Raw genomic sequence first — 13,019 nt, 5'->3', positions numbered from 1 at the left:
CATTCCTGTCTCCAGAGCCAGAGGGATAGTGTTAGTAACGCTTATCAGTATCTTACCGTGGGCATTGTACGTGCTTTAGAATTATGAACTCATTTAATGGAAAACCAGGACTTTCTCTCCTTTGTTTCTTACAGAATAGCGTTCTCCCACATTTGAGAAACCTGAATCTTATCTACCCCAGTGCTTTACAGAAACATTCCCGAGAGGAATTCTGATGAATAAAAGATCCTCCGTGTCACTCCAGAATCCTCATTCTTGCAAAGGGAAGGAGAGGGAACAGCGGGCCGGTGTACGTTGCACCGTCACGCACCCGCTCTCCCGTGACGGGCCTCGTGTTCGTTCGTGGAATATTTATTAATGATTATGGGATAGGTTAAATGCTGGGTGATAACAGAAGAAACAGAGTGTTAGAAGAATTTAATTAAGCCCCACTGTGATTCACTGGAATAAAAGTCAGAATTCCGCTTCACCCGGTGTCCTGGTTCAAGAGGGTTGCGAAGCCTTTCACCGAAGTTCAGGAACGAGCGTGGCCGTGTGCCGTGAGCCAGGAGACCGGAACCTCTGTCCTGACACCTCCGGCTCCCTCTCTGAGTTTTGGAGTTCAGCTGGTCCCACTTCCTAGGGCTGTTGAGAGGCTGGATCAAGAGCATGTCATAGCGTTGTTGACCTATATTATTGTGGTTATATTCCCTGATTTTATTGTTTTTATTATCAATCAGTTGTAGTCGATGAAGTGCCCTTTCTGGTCAATACCGATTCCTCCACTGGTATCCTGGCCCAATTCGATTGAATCCTGCTCCTTCTAGAATCTTGTTCATTCTAGAATCTTGTTTTATCGCTCCTCACGCCCTTCTAGTCTGTGCTGCTTCCCCGATTCCTTTCCCTGGACCCAAAATCATGTTCCAACCTCTACCGTCCTAAGAAATAAATTCTCTATAGGGCTTTTAGCCCTTGGCCTTGGCCCTAGCCCTCCTCTCTGAGCTACCTACTCCGTCTTTCAAGGTGACCTCGTCTAGTTCTATAACTTTACATGACATTCAGATGCCGAAGCGACCCTATTTGTAACTCCGGTTCCTGAATTACCCATGAGCTTCAGAAATGTAACGCCAGCCTCCTGCTCAGCATATCCATTAAGACACTTAATTGCCATCGCGACTTAACATGGCCAGAAGGAAATCCTGACACAGCCCCTGCCTGTGTGCCGGTGCACACGTGTCCCTTGTGTCCTTGTCCTCGTGTTGGTAAATGACACCAGAATCAGCCTAGAAGCTCCAGCTCCAAACTGAGGAGTAGTGGCTGCGTCTTCTTTTTCCCTCACTCTCCTGCTATTTACCTGACGGCAATTTTTTCGTCTCTGCCTTCGAAATCTCTCTCAAACCATCAGCCGTTATTCTCCCTAGCCACCAGCCATCAGAGCCATCCTCCTCCTGTGATTGGGTGACTACAATAGCCGAGTGATAGGTCTATTTGTTTCATTCTTTCCCGGCTGCCCACCTCCCTGCCAGTCATTTTCCACCGATTGGTCGGAACGATCCTTTTGGAATGTAAATTAGACTATGTCACTTCCCCGCCTCAAATCTTTCAGTGGCTCGGAAGAAAATTCAGGCTCCTTAGTATGTCTTCATAAGACCCCTTGCCATTAAAAGAGTTTTGCACTCATGGGTGATTATCATGGTGACTTCATCTTTTGTTAATTGCCTCCTGAGGTCACTTGCCAATTTTCCTTTGGAGAGTTTGCTTATCCTGTTGAATTTCAAGAATGCTTTACACAAAACAGGTTGTTAACCTTTTTGCTGGCACATATATGTGACAGATACTTTTTTCAACTTGCCATTTAACTTTAAATTTTGTTTCAGACTTTGTTAACATACAAAACATACTTCGACATCATAGCTATTAAGAAGGTATATTTAAGAAATGTGTAATAGTTCAATTTTATGAAACTGATTTTTAAGCTTTTATTGTTAATTTCTAGCTGTAGTGAATTTGGTTAGAAAGTGTACAGACCTGAACCAATACGGTTTCTTCTTCAATCCTGTATGACTGATTGTAGTTACACTGTGGCCTGTTATTTGATCTTTGTGCAAATAACCCATGAGCATTTGACCAGAAATTTCATTCTCTATATTCACTAACATTTGTTTACTAAATGCACTATTATGTGCATACTTGACAGATGCATTTTTTCCCTGTTTGGTTGGCCAGAATCTAAAACATGGGCTAAATAAATATAAATGGGTCTTATTTAAAATATAACTACTATTTATTTTCTTCATCATTTTCTTCTAAGTCTGTTGGCTCACAAAGTCTTTCAAATGGCCATTTCAGTCCACTTAATGGTTTTTATTTTTCTTGTGCTATAAATTCTCCTTCGATGCCTTTACATTATTTTTGCAACAGCTATTTTCTGTTTATTTGTATTTCCCTATTATTTTCCTTTGTTCAACTTGTTATTCTTGAGGTTCCTGAGTCATTCTGTTGAGGTGTTTATCTCAGGGCATACAATTAGCTTTCATCTACTTAGACAGCCTGAGAGCTTTTTCTCTATTTTAACCTATTTATATTTATTGTCGCACATACCTTCTGTTAACTTTTGTCATGTTTGTATTACACAATTTGAATGCTTTTGTACTATTTCTTTATACATGTATTTTCTGTGTTTGCTCTTTTATTATTTTCCCTTTGGACTTTGATTTTGGTTTGCTTTGAATTATTAAAGGCGTTACCAGATACATGGCTGTCAGTAGAAAGGCCTTCTGCCGCCTTCCTCCTCTGCGGGGCAGCTCTTCCACTTTTATGTCTGAACACTCCCCCCCTCCCCCCCGGCTTCCTGCGCAATTTTCTGCGTTAGCGCTCTCCGAAGGGCCCTGCTAGCTCTTCCAGAGAGGGTGTCATGCTGGCACCAGCTGCTTTACGTTTGCCGTGACTGTCATTCCCAAGTCACTTTACATATGTTGGCTCCGAGAAAGCTGCCTCTTCACAGCCATCACCGCCCTCTTCCCCATTCCCTGCTCACTGGTTACGGCGGTTGGACTCTGGGCTCCACGGGGACCACCGACCTCCGAATCCATGAACCCGGGGTGACCACGTGGCCCACAAAACGTTCCACATGGAGGAGGTTTTCCTGTCGGTCTCATCACCCACCGTACATGCCACCTACAGGCTTGAACTGAGGAGTAAAAGACAGGAAGGGGAGGGTCCCTTCTGTAGGCTGGGGAGGTGCTAGAGATGAAACGCAGCGAAGATTTGATCCGGAGCAATGACACTGATGTCCCAGTGGTGTGGCCTGTGAAACAGTTGCTCCACATGGTCCCTCTTAGTAGCAGGGATGGAAGGGCGGGAAGACATGAACAGCACAGAGAAGACAGAGTCAGAAGAGAAGATGGATGTGAGGTGAAGGGCTGAAGAAGAGAAGCCCAGGCAGGTTCCCAAATCCCGATCTCCGCTGACGTGGCAGGTCACAGTACAAGCTGCCAAGGTCCGTAGTTCAGGAAGGACGGTGCCCCAGGCAACGAGGAGAGCGTTTGAAAGGAAGGCCATTCAGATGTGTTGAAGTTCGAGTTTGAGGATCTATGGGATACTGAGGTGGAAATACAAGTCTGTGAACTGGTTGAGTGAGACAGATGTTTAGGTTTTTAAAAAGTCTGGCGTGGAGAGCTGGGCATGGGGATTAGCAATGATTTGCAGCCATTGGAGAAAGTGTGTGCAGTAAAAAAAAAAAAAAAGGAAGAAAGAAAAAGAAGAGAAAAAAATGGGTAGAAGAGGCCCGCACTTGAAGGTTGGATGTAGGAGAAGTGCTTAAAAGAAACCCGTGGTAGAACGGTCTCAGGTTTATGAGAAAAATGAAGAGAGTGGAGCATCACCAGAGCCTAAACAGAAGCAAACCCAGAAAGAGAGAAACTATGATCATTGACAACTGTAGACAACGGGCCAAGTATTAGTAAGCATAGCAAATATTTACTGAGAACCTACCACGTGGCGCACCTTGCTCTAAGTAGTGTACTAACTCCTTTCATCTGGAAACTTACCCCATGAGGCAGACACTGTAATTACAGAGGAGGGAACTGAGGCACAGAGCAGGAAGGTAACTTGTCCAAGGTCGCATGTCGGTAACTGGTGCAGCCAGGACTGGAACCCAGGCAACCTGGCCCGGAGTCTGAGATGCACTCCGCCTTCCTTCTTAAAGTAAGACAAAGGTTGAGATGTGCCTGGTGGATTTAGCAATTAAGAGGTTATTGGCCTCTGCCATGAGAGCAGTTTTGGGGGGCATTGGGGACCGAGTCCAGATTACAGTGGGTTGAAGTTTGACAGTGGGGGGTAAGGGAGTGTTGAGAGTCAGTGCAGAGGAAACTAGTGGGGATTTTAGATGTGAGTGTTACACAACGGGATTCAGCCAGAGAAGAGCTTGCTGTCAGAGCGTAGCATTTAAAGTGTAAGAGAAGCCCAAGCATTTACGTAGGTCAAGGTCAAGAATAAAAGGAAGGGCTTGGCGATGCAGGATTAGAAGAGACAGCCAGGGAGAAGCAAGATGCTGGAAAATGCAGCTGAGGAAGGGGTCAAGCACGTCAGCAGAGAGGAGGCGGTGGGTGGTGTTTAGGAACCTGACCTGAATGGAATCTAAAACAAACCCTGTTGATTAGGTTGATGGGTAGGAAGTTAGAAGTCAGCCCCTCTCTTGTCCCCTTGCTTCTTGAAGCTGCGATGTGGGTATCTGCTGGCGTTGCTGGGGTGACGTTGACGGGAACATGTGTGTGGGGGCGGACAGGAGTGGAGAAGGCAGTAATGTGATAGGCTCACTGAAGTTGCGATGAGGGTGCTGAGGGATTGGGGCTCCAGGTGAGAATGGCATTGGTGATTATCCAATGGGGGGTACCCCAGGCTTGTTGAGAATAGAGGGAGTCCAGGCAGGCCTATGGTCTCTAGAAAAGTTGATGTTCTGAGTACCATATGAGCCCGAAGAGAAGGTTTAAAGGAGTGAGTTGGGAGAGGGGCATGGGGTGGGCGGCTGTGCCAAAATATAGCGAGTTGGAGTTTCCAATTTCGGGAGTGGAAGACAAGCCCCAGCCTGTGGCTCATGCTGAGTGAAAGATAAGGCCATTGGAATTAGGGAGGTCAGAAGCTGGTCAGGTTGTCCACACGGGTGTTCACAGCTCCTAGATGAAGGGAGAGGCTGGATGACAGAGAAAGCTGTTAACTGAGACACAAAATCTGTATTGAAATAAGCAGTTTGGATGGCAGTCAGAATGGAGAATTAAAGAAACAATTGTTGCCCTTGGATTCCCGGATACCGGCAGTTGTGCATGGGGCTTAGTTTTGAAAGGTGTTGTTAACGAAGTCGCATGGACTGTGTTCCTTGGGGATACAGAATCAAATCAGGATAAGCCCTCCTTTTCTTACCTTCCAAGGTAAGCTGCTCCCCCTCCGTTCATAAGAAGTTGGGGTATGACAATAACAAACAGAAAGCTGCAGATTGGGGTCTCCAGGCCATATTTTGGTTTGTTTCCCTGCATCCAAGCGTGACTTCTGAAACCCATTAAAAATGTTCCACGTGGCTGACTCTTCTTTTCCTAGTCTCCAGAGTGTGGCCTTTCTACCTTGGTTTGAAAATCTAAGTCAGTTGCCGGGATGGCATCCTAGCCCAATACAAGGCCTCTTCAGGCAGTTCGGATGGGGAGCAGAATCATAGAGGGGTTTGGGGCCGGGAGGGTTCCTATGACCAGCGCCTACGCCCACCTCCGTGAAACTGACTCCCGCCCTGTGTGTGTTGCAGGTGATATTTGAATCCGTCTCTTTGAAAGGTCATCCTGGCTACATCGCCGTGGACGAGGTCCGGGTCCTCGCTCATCCGTGCAGTAAGTCTGCCCCTCCCCCCAGCACAGCCTTACCCCGTGCCAGGGTGGGTAGCTTGGAGGCTGCAACACCCCCCGCCCCCATTTATTCTGCTCGCAAACAGCTCTCACTCCCTCGGGGTTTTTTTTTTTTTCCTTTTAATTCTTCAAAAGTGCTTATGTACTCAATGCAATCAGTCCTGAATAAATCCATAATTTCGCCAGCCTGTTCAACAGGCAGCACCTACAGGAATTTGCAGAGACTGGCAAAACATCTTCGTTTGAATCCCTCTCCATTATTAAGGCAGTCTGCAGTCCTGATTGTTTATTAGCGGGATTCAGACCACTGAAGTGGAAGAATTAGAGGGCTTTGGATAGAATTGTGTGCAATTGTCTTAAAAAAAGAATACCACCAAAACACGGAGCAAATTAGCACACTGTTCACTCACTGGGAAAAGTACCCCAAAGCTATTAATTTTTTAAAAGTAATTTTAAATACACTCATCAGCTCTGTGTAGGCGTCGAGAAAGATTTCTCGCAGTGTTTAGTACTTATGGTACAGTGTCAAGAGTCCTCAAGGGCAAACCTCTCCTCCATGCCCATCAAGTTTCCCCTTGAACCTCTCTCTCTTTGCTGCATTTATTGTAAGACGTGTGAGCGTGTTTGAGCAGGGAGCTGTGGTTCCTGGATTCAGTACATCTCAGCGGGGACGAGTCCTGGGTGTGGGGCACTGAGATGACATCACATTGGGTGGGAGGAAGGGCTGTAATCAAAGGGATGTGCGTGGGGATTGCGGTGGCCCCTCGGAGGGCTTGTTGCGATGCCAGCCCTGTTAGTTCGTTAGTGTTCTCCCCATGGGGGATTCTCATCCGTTCCTCAGCAGCCATCTGCTTCCAGGAAGCTCTTAGTAGGGCTCCTTCTACTCCCTCCTTCTAGCTGTGAGCCACGCATGCTATTGGCTACGGTGCAATTTGCTCTCCCCTCAAGAGGCACCATGGCCCTGTCCCTCTGTGCCTTTCCACCCTTCCACTTTGGGGCTGTTCTCATTTCAGCGCCATCCATGCTGCTTCAGTTGATAGGATTCTTCCTATTTCTGCTGCAGTGCATTTGTCAGAGTCTTGAACATCGCTAGACAGCCACCGTTGGACTCATCACCTTAGAGCACCTTTCTGGAGGAAACTGGGACAAGTTCCAGGGGGCTTGGGTGAGACAGAATTTGGGATAGCTGCATGGGCTGCTGTGCAGGAGACCCCTCCTTCCCATAAATCAGTCTGCCTGTCAGGAACTCGGAGATCCAGCCACTCTCTCCACTGCTCTCCCTGGCTTACGGCCCCTCCTCCCCTCGGCCTTACTTCCTGAGTCTTTGGAACTTTCTCCGATGGGTCTGGCCATTCAGTCACGTCTGGCAAATGTCTCTGCTGAACCAGACCTTCATGTGAAAAGGGTCCCAGAAACCCCCCCTGCCCCACTATGCAGGGTTTATATAGCGGATATTCAGGTGAATCCCCTTTGCCAGGATTAGTCGTCCCCTCCCTCGATCCCTGGGAATCAGCGTCAGCTGCCCCCTGAAGTATGAGCTTTGACCTCCGTCTGGGCAGCTGCACCAGGAGATATCCGCTCTCCCTGTCGTCCACGTCAGCTCACTGAGCCCCGCACAGCCCTCTGTTCAGAGGCAGCCTCTCTGAAACACGGCTCGGTCTTCCCCAGCCCCGTGCACACCCCACCCGCAGAGAGGGCACTATCTGGTGCATCCGGCTGTACTCGTCCTTCTCTCCCTGTGCCCGATGCTCGCCCTTGCTCTTTCTAGAAGCTGATGTTTGCCTCTCCCCGGGAGAATCTGGCCTGGCTCCCCCTCCCAGGACCCAGAACTCTGTGTTCTGATGAGACGTTTTGCCTCTACCACGAGGCCCAACCGTACACCTGTCTCTTGTCTCAGCCTCAGCCACCTCCAAGGTCAGACTGGCAAAGCTCTGCCTTGACTCCAAGCACTGCTCATGGCTTCCCGCTGCAGCCGGATGCTTCCCTCACTTTCAGAAGTCTCCATGGGGGAGGGTCCTCTGGAGGGCAGGTGGATGCCATTCCGGCCCCAGAGTCTCGTGGCTCCTCTAGGAACCCTCTTCTTGCCGGGGCTGCTCCTGAATTTAGGATTCTCCCGACAGCCTCGCGTAGTCCTCCTGCTGAGGAGTGTGTATTGCATGGTTATGGGATTGCTAGAGCCAGTTACCCAGCCAATGGGCCGTGGGTTATAACTCAGGAAGACGTGACCCTGGCTGTGTTCCTGCATAATGTGCTCTGGCCAAGTTCAACCTTGACACTTAGGCAGCCGAAACTTAAACTTCCCAGAAATCAAACCATAAGGGCCCTGTGACAGTGGCTGGAATTGGACAAATTCCATTTAACTGTGTAGACAGGTACTGGCGGTACCTACCGCACTCAGAGGTCTGCCCCGCCCCCCATGAGTCACGTGGACTCGGGCGGGGCCTAGCAAAGGCCCCTTCCCGCGGACCCATGCTCAGGCCAAGTCCAGGCCAGGCGTCTGCCCCTCCTTTCTTTCAACAAGTAAAATGTTGGGCATTAGCTGTGGGTCAAGAACTCCTGCTGGACACAGGGGATACTTAAGTAATCAGGACAGGTTCGGTCCTCGTTTCCATGGTGTGCACTGAGCAGAGGGAGGAAAGACACTAAATAGCATTAAACGAGTCACTAATGTGGTTTCAGATTGCGATAAGTGCAATGACTGTAATAAACGTGAGTGACTGAGATATGGGCGGGCTCCTTAGATAACGCAGCCAGCGGCTGTGCCTCCAAGGGTGCGCTGTGAACTGTGCCCCGAGTCATAAGGGGGAGCTCGCTGCATAACGATCTGCCGGGGGGGGGGGCGGGGGGGGGGCCTTCCAGGCAGAGGCGATAGTAAGTGCAGAGGCCTTGCTTGCCGTGGGAGTCAGCTCGACGGGGTGAGTGCCCTGGGCGTCGCGAGCAAACCCTGGGGAGCGAAGCTGGGCCTGAGCAAACCGAGCCCAGAGTCGTCATGGGCAGTTGTGATTCCAGTCTAAGTGCAGGGGGCACCACTGGGGAATAGAGAACAAGTCAGGAGATGTATTAGAAAGTCCTGGAGTCATGCAAGAGATAGATCACGGCAGCCTGGGCCAGGGGAGTGGAGAGGCCTCCATTTGCCATTTGACAAGTGTTTACTGGGCAGGAACTCTCCGCCCGACACTAGTCTGAGTTTATGGGGGGAAGGCAAATTCATTCTCCGCTCTCGTGGGCTTCCCCTGAGTGAAAGACACTGGAACTTCAACAAACAATCAGGACATTATATGATCTGTAACAGATGCGGGACTGTATGAGTGTGCTGAGGCTGCCATAGCAAAATCCTTACCACAGCCTGGGGGGCTTACACAGAGAGCACGTGCTTGCGGTTCTGGAGGCTAGAAGTCCAAGATGAGGTTGGCGGGCTTGGTTTCTCCGTGGGCTCCCGTGGGCTCTCTCCTTTGCTTGTGGACGGCCCCTTTCTCACCTTGTCTCCACGTGTGTGTCTGTGAGTGCAGATTTCCTTTCCTGATGAGGGCACCGGTCAGGTTGGATAAGGGCCCACATTTAAAAAACAAAACAAAACAAAACAAAACTCATTTGAATCAGTTCTTTTGAGACTCGGTCATCAAATGCAGTCCTAGGATGAAGGTATTGAGCATTAAGGCTTCAATGGGTGAATTTGAGGGGTACACAAGTCAGCCCACAGCAGACGGTCAGCCGTGCTGTGAAGAAACATAAAGCAGAGAGGTGGACAGAGGTGGACCGATTAAAGATACATGCAGGAGGTAAAGCCAACAGGGCCCACATGATGGGTTGGACCGGAGCCAGAGGCATCACAAATGACGCATCCCCATTGTGGCTTAAGCTACTGGTGCGCGCTCAGGCTGTGTGAATTGAGGGAGAATTGAGTCCCGCCTTCCAAGGTACTGACCGTGCATGCATCCTGGGGGCTGCTCACAGGATCACGCATCATGCAGCCTGCTGGTGGCCCCCGGACTGTCCACTGGACCGCCAGTTCTTGTTCTCCAAACTCCGGCCTCAATGTTAATGCATTTATAACTTCACTCAGATTCTGAAAAATTTAACTAGATGGAGAAATACTCATCCTCTTCATGTCAGGCTTTTTAATTCTCCACTTCTGTCCTCCAAAACATTATTGCTGTGATCATGTGGTCAGTGTTTATCAATAAGTATTCCAAAAGTTCCAGGGGGTGGTCAGTGCCCACTTTGTAATTGTATTCTTGATCGACTTTTAAGCTGAAGTTAGGGTTTTAGATGCATGCCTCGCAAGCTTCCAAAACAATGACCAGAAGATAGGCGTAATACTCAGAGGAAATTATTTTCTCTTACAAACTGAAACCTCTTGTCTATATTTTATAGCCCATTTAACATTTTTGTGTTATTTGAAAATTCTTTCAGCCACTGTTGTTTATCGGGGTCAGCCGTGAGCGGGGCCATTGCAGTTATGACCGTGGACGAGAAATGTCAGTTTCCAAGTTTCTAGCTCCGAAGCTGATTTTTAGAATTTTATAAACTTTTATTTTCCTTACCAACCCTCTGGGACAATGTCACCGAGCCTGTGGAGTGTCTGCTCCACATTTCTGATGTATGTACTGAGCTTTCCCCTCAATTGTGTGGCTTCCTACTGGGCGCTGTCAGGTTGAAAGAGCGAGATAAAGGGCACAATAATACGTCTTCAGATGCTGCAGTGACATCTGCGGGAGTTTAAATGTCACTAGCATCAAGGCATTTTGCCCCAAATGCACAGCCGTTTTCTCTTAACCCTGCTCAGCGGGATCCCATTTTTGGGGTGCTCGTACTCAGCAGTGGGGCGTGAGTGTGGGATGCTTAAAACCACACGCTGATGGAAGGTCTGGGTCCTGGGGTCAACTGTGTTCGGACGAAGGTCACTGAGTTGAAGCTGGTGGGATAATTCTTTTTCTCCCTGAGCTGCAGACGCTGGGGGAAATAACAGTTGAGAGAGCAGAGGGCTCAGAAATGAACTGGGGCAGGGGGTGGGGACAGGAGCAGGATCGGCAAGACCAGGAGCTCAGAGAAGTGGGCCAAACAGGTCCCCAACCCGCAGAGAATATCCAGAGAGAGAAATCTGTCGTGATCTGGGGATGAGACCAGGGCTCAGAGATCAGAGACCATCATGATTTCACAATGATGAATATTAAGACGGGGAGCTGTTAAGCCTCTAAATTCTCCGCCACTGCACCTAGAAGGGAGGGAGGGAGGAAGAGGGACGGGAGATGAAAGAATTAGGGCAAAAGGTCTGCTGCATCGAAGGAGAAGGGGGAGCGAGAAGAAAGCAGGGGCATTGATCCAGAGCAGATCCATTTCTGGTTGCATAAATCCCAGAGGCTGATCCGTTTGCCCAGTGTCCCCCAAAAGTACGGGGAGGCGTCCCTTTGCAAAACCCAACACAAAGCTTCCCAACATTGCTGCGAAGTCTCTGAGCTTCCTCCCTTAACGGATTAGATGTTCTCTCTCCTCTTGAAACCTGTGGCATAAACGGACTTTGGGTTCACAGTGTCTCCATGTGAAGAATCGACTTGAACTGATAGTTCCAAAAATAACTTTGCAAATTATATAGGAGAGCAAAAAGGAAACATTTTCAGACAACCAAAGCAGCATGACATTTTTTCAGGTTGACCAGAGGCAAGGAACCTTCAACTCTGAGAAGCCCCCAGGGAGAGAGCTTCCTTGGGCCTTGAATTCTGGACTCCACTCTAGCCGTGGGGCCCCAAAGGTAGCATGTTGGGGGGGGGGTCTCTGAGCTATTGTTATCTGTTTAAAAACCTGAGCAGAAGGCATATGCTTTTGCACCACGAGTCTGCCTCACCCCACCAAGGTTGTTGGTTTTGCTGACTTCTGCAGGCGGTGACGCCATTTGGTAGACCAGATGGTTGAGGGTGAGGCCCATGGGGACAAAAGGGCAAGGAAAGGGATCACTTGTGATAAAATATTTGGGAGCAGTGACAGGAGCCTGGACACAGCCTTGTCTGTGAGCCCTTTCTTGGGACCCTGGAGTCTAGGTGGTACCATCGACCTCCTGTTGCCCGGGAAGAGAGGGAATGTGCATGGTTAAGTGCTGATTTGGAGGCTAGAATGGGCCTGGTCTGAATCCCGTTCCTGTCATTAATGCTGTGTAGCCTTGGCATATTGACCTTGGTGAGCCCCGGTTTCTGCTTCTCTAAAAGGGAAGTAATAATAGGGTTTGCTTTACAGGAATGTTCTGAAGTTACATTACATAAAATATCTAAAGCATTTATCACAGTACCTGGCATTGTGGGAGCTTTCAATAAATAGCATTAGCATGATTATTTGTCTCTCTGGATATTTGACTCCCTCTGGAAAGATGCCCAGAGGCCCTTGTTGAACCTTCTCCATCCTCTTAACAACCCTCCACTGGGTCTCGCTCTGTGGGCAGTCGGTGACCAGATTAGTGTTATTTTGGTTGATGTGCTAGGGACCCTTGGCATTTTTGTACCTCAGTGAAGAAATTCATTCTTCTAGGCATAGGTTATCCGCCTACTCATCTTTGAAGAACTCACTTAGGTGTGCACTTCTCTCCCCAAACAAGGAAAGAGATGAACCTAAGTTACCCAACATAAAACTGATGTTTACTTCTAGAATTGATTGCTTATGGACACTGAGTGTCATCTGAACGTCATTTCTTCTGTTAGGCCCCGGCCCCTCGGCGTGAATGCCCTGCCTCCCTCCCATCTTTAGGAGACACTGTAGTTAGAGAATGTAGACTCTGAATGTTTCCTGAATTCCCTCAGCCTCAGTTCACTTACTGTGAAATGGAGATGATACTGCCACCAACTGCACTGGTGTAGGTCAGTTACTGTGTAGAGAGCATGCACATGTGGCAGAAATCACAGTCCGCACTAAGTGAACGAAAGCTACTAGTGATCTTCTCCGACTTTCCTCACTCCTCCCCTCCCTTCCCTCCTCATCATCTTCCTCATCAGCATCTTCGCCAAGGTCGGGTGTGGAGGCCTGAGGCCCAAAGGCACGTCACTTCAGCTTTCTTCTTTCTGCTCACCCCGCCTACAAGGAGGGGTTTTCTGTGCCAAACCCTTTGGCCAGTTTCTTCTCCCGCACACGGCCGGGTTGCCCAGCAGCTAATAATAGGGATCTGAGGTT

The 13,019-nt window shown here is 48.9% G+C and overlaps 1 protein-coding gene across 11 annotated transcripts in view; it reads left to right on the top strand.

The window, feature by feature from the left end:
• PTPRT (protein tyrosine phosphatase receptor type T) overlaps positions 1–13,019 on the top strand; it is a 944,823-nt gene that overhangs the window by 339,965 nt on the left and 591,839 nt on the right. For all 11 annotated transcript variants that reach the window (XM_036009848.1, XM_036009845.1, XM_036009847.1 and 8 more), the window contains exon 4: positions 5,771–5,852. In XM_036009848.1, coding sequence (XP_035865741.1) covers positions 5,771–5,852 — 82 coding nt within the window. The remainder of the gene's footprint in view (positions 1–5,770; positions 5,853–13,019) is intronic.

The sequence above is a fragment of the Phyllostomus discolor genome, chromosome 9 (assembly GCF_004126475.2).
Source record: "Phyllostomus discolor isolate MPI-MPIP mPhyDis1 chromosome 9, mPhyDis1.pri.v3, whole genome shotgun sequence".
NCBI classification, from domain to species: Eukaryota; Metazoa; Chordata; class Mammalia; order Chiroptera; family Phyllostomidae; genus Phyllostomus; species Phyllostomus discolor.
This window is presented reverse-complemented; position numbering and strand designations above follow the sequence as displayed.